General features: G+C 41.8%; 1 protein-coding gene across 2 annotated transcripts; it reads right to left on the bottom strand.

Annotated features, from left to right (window-relative positions):
* LOC143500344 (ribonuclease inhibitor-like) lies at positions 1-7,820 on the bottom strand. 2 transcript variants are annotated; one of them, XR_013126758.1, is made up of 4 exons: positions 6,677-7,820; positions 2,548-2,724; positions 1,919-2,095; positions 1-89 (listed from the first exon to the last, which is right to left on the bottom strand). XR_013126758.1 is itself a non-coding variant. In XM_076994457.1 (3 exons), the coding sequence occupies exons 1-3, from the start codon at positions 6,892-6,894 to the stop codon at positions 2,083-2,085; spliced, it is 408 nt and encodes a 135-aa protein (XP_076850572.1). In that variant the 5' UTR covers positions 6,895-7,820; the 3' UTR covers positions 1,886-2,082. The 2 variants fall into 2 exon arrangements, 1 of the variants encoding a protein (XP_076850572.1); XM_076994457.1 differs by lacking the exon at positions 1-89 and having other exon boundaries at positions 1,886-2,095.
* Between the last annotated feature and the right edge of the window lie 332 nt (positions 7,821-8,152).

The raw sequence follows: 8,152 nt of genomic DNA on the forward strand, positions 1-8,152 counted from the left end.
AACAGAAAGTTCCGGAGCAGCCTCAAGTATCCTGATCTTCAATCCACACGTCGTCCTGTAGCTCATTGTGATGAAATTCCAGTACCTGTCTTTGGAGAACTTCCTGATATTAGTGACAAAGATTCCTCCAGTGTTGTTTTTGCTACTGAACCTCATTTGAACTTGTCTTTAGGAATTTCAATTAAAATGTTTGATCAGCCTGTCATTAGATTTTCCACTTGTATTTTGAGTATGATTCCAAATCCAGACCTCCATGGGATAATAATTTTGATTTTGAATCTGGAACTCACTACCATCTGCGCACCATCTTGCATTTTCTTTATAAAAACTTTCTCTGTCTTGTTTGGAATATTTTATTTAATTTAGTTTTATCTTTAATGTTTATTTCCTCTGTCTAATTTCACGATTGTATTTTATTGTACGGTGTACTTGGGTGCTAGAAAGGCGCTATTAAATAAAATGCATCATTATTATTATTATTATTATTATTTACATTGATCATTTTTATGTTATTTTATTCTCCACACATGTGTGTGTGTGATAGAAAAAACTGACGCATCAGTTGTACACAGAAACAGCTGATGGGTCAGCAGAGGAATGACAGATAACGTAGTGCTTTCCGTCTCTGCACATTGCTCTGATGCAGGTTACAATAAACCATACCTGTCAAGTTTTGTATAAAAAAATACGGTACATTTCCCGTATATGACGTCATCATCTAATTTGCATAATCAGTTATTTGCATATAGCTGCAATTGAGGCTGTTGGAGAGACGAAAACATCTTTGGAGTGGCAAAAACTGAAGAAAAAACACCCCAAATATGTTTTGAACTACAAATGAATAAAAAAATAAAAAATTTTTAGTGGTATTGCTAGCTACAAATGGGGACATCTCCTGGGCATATTTCTGTGCCTTTAGCCCGCGTTTGTGCTTGGCAGATTGTTCATGCTGACGGACATCGTTCCTTCCCCCATGAGAGACACTAAAATCACAGCTACAAATCTTACCGAATGAGTAGCTATGCCCCTTCATGCTCCTCTTTAGGAAAGTAAATTCCCTGTCCCATTCGTCAAAATACTTACACGTATGCTTAGCTTTTTTGGCAGGACTGCCTTCTCTCGTTAAATCCGTCTCTGATTTGTTGTTCCAGGTTTGCTCCCACTGTCGACACTAAACCCGCGAGTTTTCAATTTTTATTTTTTTTAAGCATTCATGTGCCGCTCCAAACAGAATTCTTTCACTAACCTTGCGAGAACTGCCACCTGCAGAAGTCTGGGAGCCAGTTCTCACAAGGCTAGTGACAGAATTCTGTTTGGAGCGGCACATGAATGCTTTAAAAAAAATAAAAATGAAAAATGAAAATACGGGACAAATACGGGAAAATAAAAATACGGGATTACGCCGGGACAGAATGGTAAAATACGGGACTGTCCCGGCCAAAACGGGACACTTGACAGGTATGCAATAAACACACATACAAAAGTACATGATTACATACTGAATCGCACTATTCAAAGTCCTTCTGCTAATCAGAATGACATGTACATAAATCTTTACAAACCACCCCAAACTACTTTATTTTCTGTGTGTGTGTGCGCATGAGTGTGTGTGATAGAAAGAGAATTCAAAAGGGACAGAGAAAGAGTTTTAATGTTTGTGTGAGAGTAAGTGTATGTGTGACGCAGGATGTCGATGTGACAAAGATACAGAGTTACAGTTACAGAGATAGTGAAAGATTTTGAGAGAAATATATAATAGAAAATGCTATACTGTGCGTGAGAGAAAAAGACAGATATAGACTGTAAATATGTGTGTGTATGTGTGTGTGTGTGTGTGTGTGTGTGTGTGTGTGTGTGTGTGTGTGTGTGTCTGCATAGACATGTGTGTGCATAAAAAGCTAGTACGTCAGTAACTCACTTTAGTTTCTCCAGTTTAAAATATGGATCCTCCAATAGAGCAAAGAACTGCTTTACTCCCGAGTCTCCTGGTTTATTGTAATCCAGATTAAGCCCTCTAAGGTGTGACGAGGGACTTGACCTTAGAGCTGAAGTTAGAGCAGCACGGCCTTCCTCTGGAATACGTCAGCTACTTAGACTGCAGAGAGAAGGAGATAAACTCCTCACACTTACAGCTCAACACACAAACACATATGCATGAATGCACACAAAATATCTCACCAACAGATACATGCTTACTTGACATGCTTACCACTATTAACTCCATGCCCACAACACATGGAATATGTGGAGAATATTTTACATATATGGAATATTCTGGGAGAAAGATGCAGTTATATGTGTATGTGTGTAAAGAGAGAGAGAGGGAGAGAGAGATTGAGCAAGTAAGAGAGAGAGAGCACTGTGTGTTTGACAAATATGGTGATAATGAGTGTTATAGAAAGATCAAAAGTGTGAGAGAACAACAAAGAGATGGAGAAAAGACTGTGGCACTAATAATGAGTGTGTGTGTGTGTGTGCGTGTGCGTGTGTGTGTGTGTGTGTGTGTGTGTGTGTGTGTGTGTGTGTGTGTGTGTGTCAGTATCTCACTCTAGTTTCTCCAGTTTACATAATGGATCTTCCAGTAGAGCAGACAGCTGCATAACTCCTGAGTCTCCTGGTTTGTTGTGGTTCAGATTCATCTCTCTTAGGTATGATGAGGGATTTGACCTCAGAGCTGAAGCTAGAGCAGCACAACCTTCCTGTGTAATACTGCAGTTATACAATCTGAAAGAAAGAAGACTCACACTTACAGCTCAACACACAAAACACACACACACACACACACACACACACACACACACACTCACACACACACACACACACCTATGCATGCATGCACACAAAATGTCTCTCCGACACACACACAAACTTACTTGGAATAAAGCTCCAACACTATTAACTCAACTCCCACAACAAATGTTATTTATATAGAGAGATTCTGTTTATATAAAGAGAGCTTCTGTGTGATACAGTAATAATGATACAGTAATACTGTAATGATACAGTAATAATGTACTAATACAGTAATGTGTGTCTGTGTATCTGGCTAATAAAGTAATAATGTGTGTGTCTGTGCATCTGATTAATACAGTATTAATTTGTGTATGTATGTATGTGTGTGTGTGTGTGTGTGTGTGTGTGTGTGTGTGACTGTGTGTGTGTGACTAATACAGTAAAAATGTGAGAGATCAAAAGGGCTGGAGAAAAACTGATGTTATGGAAGAGTTTTCCAGATTCAGTTTCCAATTTCCAATCTTTAATCTGAGGCTTAGGAATCACCTATTTAATCAATCCTTCAGTTAATTTACTGCAAATGAAGGTGTACAACGTGGCCATCCATTCGTATAGTCCTCTGGTAATCTGAGATGTTGATGCTGTTATACGGCCACGTCACGTGTTCAGTGTAGATTGTGATGAAGATTTGAGTTGAATGCAGAAGCTCAGTGAGCCCTCATGACTGTTGTCACCTCCAGGTCCCTCCTTTTAGTTGTGCTGCAATAGATACGCCTGCCAGAGCCACATGCTAATCACTGGCACTGGTACAACCTGCTGGGCCAGACAATGGAGGATGAATTTTTGAGTCTTGTTCTTCTCATGGTTTCTTCTTAATCCCCACCTAAGTTGATTTTCCTTGACACTGTCACCCCTAGCTTGATCATCAGGGATCTGATTTGTAAATGTGCTTTGTGACAACATGTGTTGATGAATCGGATGTGGGCTATGGCCGATGCCCTGACAAAAGCTCGCCCTCATGACATGCAGCATCTGCTCCTGAAACCGTAGCAGAACGTTGAACCTTAAGAGGGGACCGGCTTTGTCTTTGTATTTGATGAATGAATAAAAGTGTTGTGATCTTATTGCATTTTAATCACAAAAGAGGGGATTGAAGGAATATTTTATCTTCCTCTGTCTGCTGTAACTCTGAACATTATGTCCCCTAATGCTCTCTTGGCGCATTTCCACTAGGGCCTGCTTGGCGCGGTACGGTTCGATTCGCGACGGTTTGTGAGTGTTTGCATTAGTACCAGGTACCAGTTTGCCGGTACCTTCAGGTACTTTTTTTGTACCTACTCGCTCGAGGTTCTAACCGTTCCAAAGCGGTACAGTTCTGTGACGTGGAGGAACAGCATGACACTGATTGGCCAGGGAGTGTCGTCACAGGTTGCGTCACAGGAGAGCGACTCCTCCGCTATCGACTCCTCAGCCATTTTTAAAACCCAAAAGCGATTACCGGGCGGTGAAGGACCATAACGGACGCAGCGGAGCAAACCGCAAAGACTGGAAATGGTTCCAGCAAATGGATGCCATATACGGTCACCGGCCAGCCAGTAACGGAAGAGAAAACGTGCTGGACACGGCAATGTCGGTGCTGGAGGCCACGGAGAATGGTGAGTGTATTGTGATTTCACAGTTTTACTAGGCTCGTAAAAGATGTAATATGAACGTAATATGAACGCATCTATTGTAAACGCAGGAATTTAGAGCTGTGTTTGTAGTTAATGTTACCACCACAGTCACTACTGTACAATAGCTAGCTCTTAGCCACAGCGTGGAGCCTTGCTAGTTGCTAGTTAGCTGTAGCCATAAACAAAGCATGAGCAGCGATGACGTGCTACACATTTTGTGCAGTTACGATATATTGTTGTTGCTTTCACGGGAATGCTTGTGTTTAATATTTGTTTCTTTTTTACGTTCAAGATTCCCTTTCCACTGACGAGGCGAGCGCCTCTTTGGAACCTCCCGCCTCCCCCGCATCATCCGTGTCATACACGGAACCAGCGGTCTCTACACCGGCTGGATCTCAAACGCCTGTCCGGCGGCCCAATACAGGTGAGGAACACAAAAAACATGTGAAGCACCGGAGTAGCATGAGTACCGAGTGCATTTCAGTTTTACTAATCAACTCCCATTACCCTCTTTTTTGTCAAGGCAAGCGAAAAAGGACCCAGACGGACTTGGATATCGGCGCACATCTTCTGGAGATGCAGGCACAGGATGTGCGGATGCACGAGCATTGATTGTCGAGCCGTGATTGTAGCGAGGCCCGGGAACAAGAAGCCGAGCTGAGGAGAGCGGAGTTGGCAGAAAATGTTTCCTTCAACTGGGCTTTCCTCGGGGTGCTTGGCGAACTTGTGAACACCATGCGAGACAGACGCCAGTAAAAGCACACAAAATGTTGCTTGTAGTACAATAAATATTTATTTCATATAAAGCTATACGTTATTTTTTGGTAATTTGCTTTTTGCACTTTTTTAACTATAACTATATTATTTACATATTTTGTACTTTAAATATCTATATTTCATAATAAATTTTGATTTCATTTGATTGTATGACTGATGCTTTTTATGCAGGGTGTGTTCAGCCTGTTTGAGTAATACCAAATTATTACCAATAATTAGAGTAACCACATACAATAATGAAGATAAAGATAAATAAGATACAATAATGGTATGTGTTAAGGGGCATCGACCGGTGACCGGTCGCATACAAATGATGTCACGACACTACAACCCGCGCGCCAACAGCGACTCCACCCACATTGTGGTGGTCCACCATTGCAATGGAAACGCAACGCGACCGTACCGTTCCGTTGCGAATCGATCCGTATCGAACTGTACCGCTTCAAGCAGGCCCTAGTGGAAATGCGCCATCTGTGACCCCTGACACCCTTTTCACACCTCTCTCCCCTCGCTTCACCCCCCCCCCCCCCCCCCCCCCTTTCACACCTTTTCCCTCCTCCTGTGCGTTCTGAGTGTGTGTACCAAGAACTGGCTCAGCATTTCTCCTCAAGGTGCTGCGCTTGATGCACACGTATGAATCATGTTTCCCCTCCACACAGGCTTATCAAGAACAATGCATTTGCTTCCATATATGGTAGAATATATCACCTTTGTTAGACTAGCCTTCTTGAGCCCACCCTGTTGCTTGCATGCACAGGGCTGGTCTGTGTATGTATGAATGAGGGGAGCGCCCTCTCATTTTTGAACATTTGGGTACAGCTGGCCTGTGTGAATAAACCTCTCTTCTTTAAGAGTAGTTTGTTCCTCATTTGTTCCGAGAGCTCTCAGCCACACACTTCTCTGCAGCGTGTTACTATCTATTAAGGATTTATAGTGGTGTTCCTCCATGACCCTCCGCTCATTTGCTGAACACAAGAAAAGGGCTTTCTACTGAGAAACAAAACTTTTACAACCTGTATCTTGTTTAGTTCCTCATTGTACTTATATCCCTGTTTGTAACTCTTCTTACCCCATGGTTCTAGCCCTGAAATAACTTGTTACTATTCCTAGTGTGTACTCGTTTTTGTTACTATTCCCGGTCTGTATTTGTTGTTGTTACTATTCCTGGTCTGTATTTGTTGTTGTTACTAATCCCAGTCTGTATTCCTGGTCTATTGTATCCCTGATTGTGCTTCATTACTTGTGCCCCACTCTAGTCTTGTTAAGGCAGTTACTCGGTTTTCCCTGTGTGTTAGTATTTTGATTCCGTTCAGTCCCTGCACCTGTTCAGTCCCTCTGTTTCTTCATGCCCTGACCACCTTGTGTGTCTAAACCCAGTTTGGGTTTCTCCCACAGTTGCTAATAAACCCAACTTCTCTCAGTAATTGTGTCTGCCTCCTACGCTCGTCTACCCACAGTCTGTGTGTGTATGTTTGTGTGTGTCAGTAACTCACTCTAGTTTCTCCAGTTTACAGTGTAGATCCTTCAGTAAAGCAGAGAGCTGCTTCACTCCTGAGTCGAATAGTTTATTGTGGGTCAGATTCAGCTCTCTCAAGTGTGATGAAGGGTTTGACGTCAGAGCTGAAGACAGAGCAGCGCAGCCATCCTCTGAAATATTGCAGTCAGACGGCCTGCAGACAGAAGGAGATAAAACACACCTACAGCTGCACATAACAAATGCATCTCACACACAAGGTCTTTCACATTTCAGAATACACACTCTCAGAAATGAAGCTGCACCAGTCTAATCACCCCAAACACATATGCTGTGTGTGTGTGTTTATTAGAGAGGGATGCTGCGATGTGTGTGTGCATGTGTGTGTGTATAAATAGAGAGTGAGAAAGAAGGGAGTGTGTGTAAGTGATTAATGTGTATGTGTTCTGATAAATACACTGATAATATGGGTGTTTCAGAGATAGAAAAAGGGCAATAGCAATTATTTGTGTGTATGTGAAAGAGAGACACACACTATTTTAAAGTGTGTATTTATAAGCACATATATAAAGCATATGTATACATATACTTTTGCATATTTGCCAAATCCGTTACTTTAGTTATCCTTTACTTTAGTTATCTCTCATGCTCTTAACATTTTTATGGTGCTTTGACACTTGTATTCATTTCATACCAATAAAGATACTTTGAACTACTAAGACTGAGAGAAAATTGAGTGAAACATTGTGTGTCTTTGTGTGTGTGAGTGAGTGAGAGAGAGAGAGAGAGAGAGAGAGAGAAAGACAGAGAGAGATTGTGTGTATGCATGTATGAAAAAACAGTAAGTCAGTAACTCACAGCCTTCCTGTGTTGCAGCTAGATAACCTGCAGAGAGAAGGAGAACAACTCCCCCCATGCACTACAACACACACATACACACCACATACTAAATGTCACTTCTACATAAACACAACCAAACACTAACACCCACATACACACACTCAGAAGTTAAGCTGTACAACTCTACATTTTTTAGTGGCGCTGAGGCTGATTGTTTTGGGGAACAGTAAGAAATCTTCAGTTGGAAACTTCTTCAGATTTCTTGTCAGAATTCAGTGGACCCCTCACTTTGACCAGTCCTATATGTCTAGCAATGGTTTTACTTAGAGACATTAATCCATGCTGACACTGATTGTACTGTCATGATACGGGGGCCCCCTGCCTGCTGCCTCCGTCCACAGCGGCAGTAGTTTATGTTGTTCTGTTGCTGTTGCATTGTGTTTGTGCCTCAGGTGGGTGGGGACCATTATAATCCCCAGCACCTGAGGGCCATTTGTTCATCTATATATAGCTTGTCTTTGTACCAGTACTGCTGGTTATTGTTTCCTTAATTCGGATCATGTCACGGGTTTTTTTGTGCACCTTATTCATTAAATTCCTCCTTTTCCTCAAGAGTTTTGTTTATTCTTAGTCATTAGAAACACTGCACATGTCA

This window comes from Brachyhypopomus gauderio, unplaced genomic scaffold (genome assembly GCF_052324685.1).
Source record: "Brachyhypopomus gauderio isolate BG-103 unplaced genomic scaffold, BGAUD_0.2 sc142, whole genome shotgun sequence".
In the NCBI taxonomy this organism is placed as follows: Eukaryota; Metazoa; Chordata; class Actinopteri; order Gymnotiformes; family Hypopomidae; genus Brachyhypopomus; species Brachyhypopomus gauderio.

Coding starts and splice junctions, on each gene's coding strand:
- LOC143500344 (XM_076994457.1), bottom strand. CDS start 6,894: ATGTGCAGCTGTAGGTGTGTTTTATCTCCTTCTGTCTGCAGGCCGTCT. Junction 2,725..6,676: donor TGTAAACTGGAGAAACTAGA/GTGAGTTACTGA, acceptor TCTTTCTTTCAG/ATTGTATAACTGCAGTATTA.